This window comes from Morone saxatilis, unplaced genomic scaffold, assembly GCF_004916995.1.
Source record: "Morone saxatilis isolate NCDOM2014 unplaced genomic scaffold, NCSU_SB_2.0 Contig9, whole genome shotgun sequence".
NCBI lineage: Eukaryota > Metazoa > Chordata > Actinopteri > Moronidae > Morone > Morone saxatilis.
Genome location: NW_023340268.1, coordinates 24,505 through 25,207, shown reverse-complemented (window position 1 = coordinate 25,207; position 703 = coordinate 24,505). Strand labels below are relative to the sequence as shown.

At 54.9% G+C, this 703-nt stretch overlaps 1 protein-coding gene across 1 annotated transcript in view; it reads right to left on the bottom strand.

Annotated features, from left to right (window-relative positions):
• The window catches only part of pi4kb (phosphatidylinositol 4-kinase, catalytic, beta), a 5,757-nt gene that overhangs the window by 2,241 nt on the left and 2,813 nt on the right, over window positions 1–703 (bottom strand). The window contains exon 3 of the mRNA XM_035681852.1: window positions 109–630. Coding sequence (XP_035537745.1) covers window positions 109–630 — 522 coding nt within the window. The remainder of the gene's footprint in view (window positions 1–108; window positions 631–703) is intronic.

Below are 703 nucleotides of genomic sequence, written 5' to 3'. Positions count from 1 at the left end.
CTTTTTATGCTTTTATTTTGATAGATCTTATATTTAACGTTATTGTGAAGTTTCTGCAAAGCGCTCAGATTTTATTATTCTGAAGTTCTGAAAGTGGAATCAGTGTCAGTCCTCGGTCACTGTATTACTCCACCCTTCCCTTCCTGGTGTCACCCCAACAGAATAAAAGCCTCTGGTCCTTACCTCCTCATGGACAGCTTCCACTTTCGGGTTACTTCCCGTCCTCCGGAGGCCAGAACCGGGTCCGCTGCTCGCCACGGTGGCGTCTGACTTGGATCTCTGGTGGGTCCTCCTGGACGGGGAGGCAAACACTTCGGCGTCCCCCGGTACGGGGCTGTCTGGGGCGGGGCCAGCAGTGGAGAAAGAGGGCGAGGAGTCCATGTTGCTGCTGTTGTGCCGCCGGTGGCAGCGGCGGTGGGACGGTGAGGACGCCGGGCTGTCGGAGGCTGAAACCGCTCTGGGAGCCTCAGATGGAGACGCGGAAGGTTTGAGTTCGTCGGACAGGATGAGTTTTCTGAGTTTGGTGCCTCTGGAGTGACGCTGGGTGGAGATGTGCATGTCAGACGAGTAAGCTCCCAACAGCCACGCAGTCAGCAGAGAGAAGGTTATACTTCCTCTGCACCGGTGGATCTGAGAGAGAGAACAACACTTTACATCACAGGACAACATCGTTTGTACGGAGGCAGACCACCACCCACCTAGA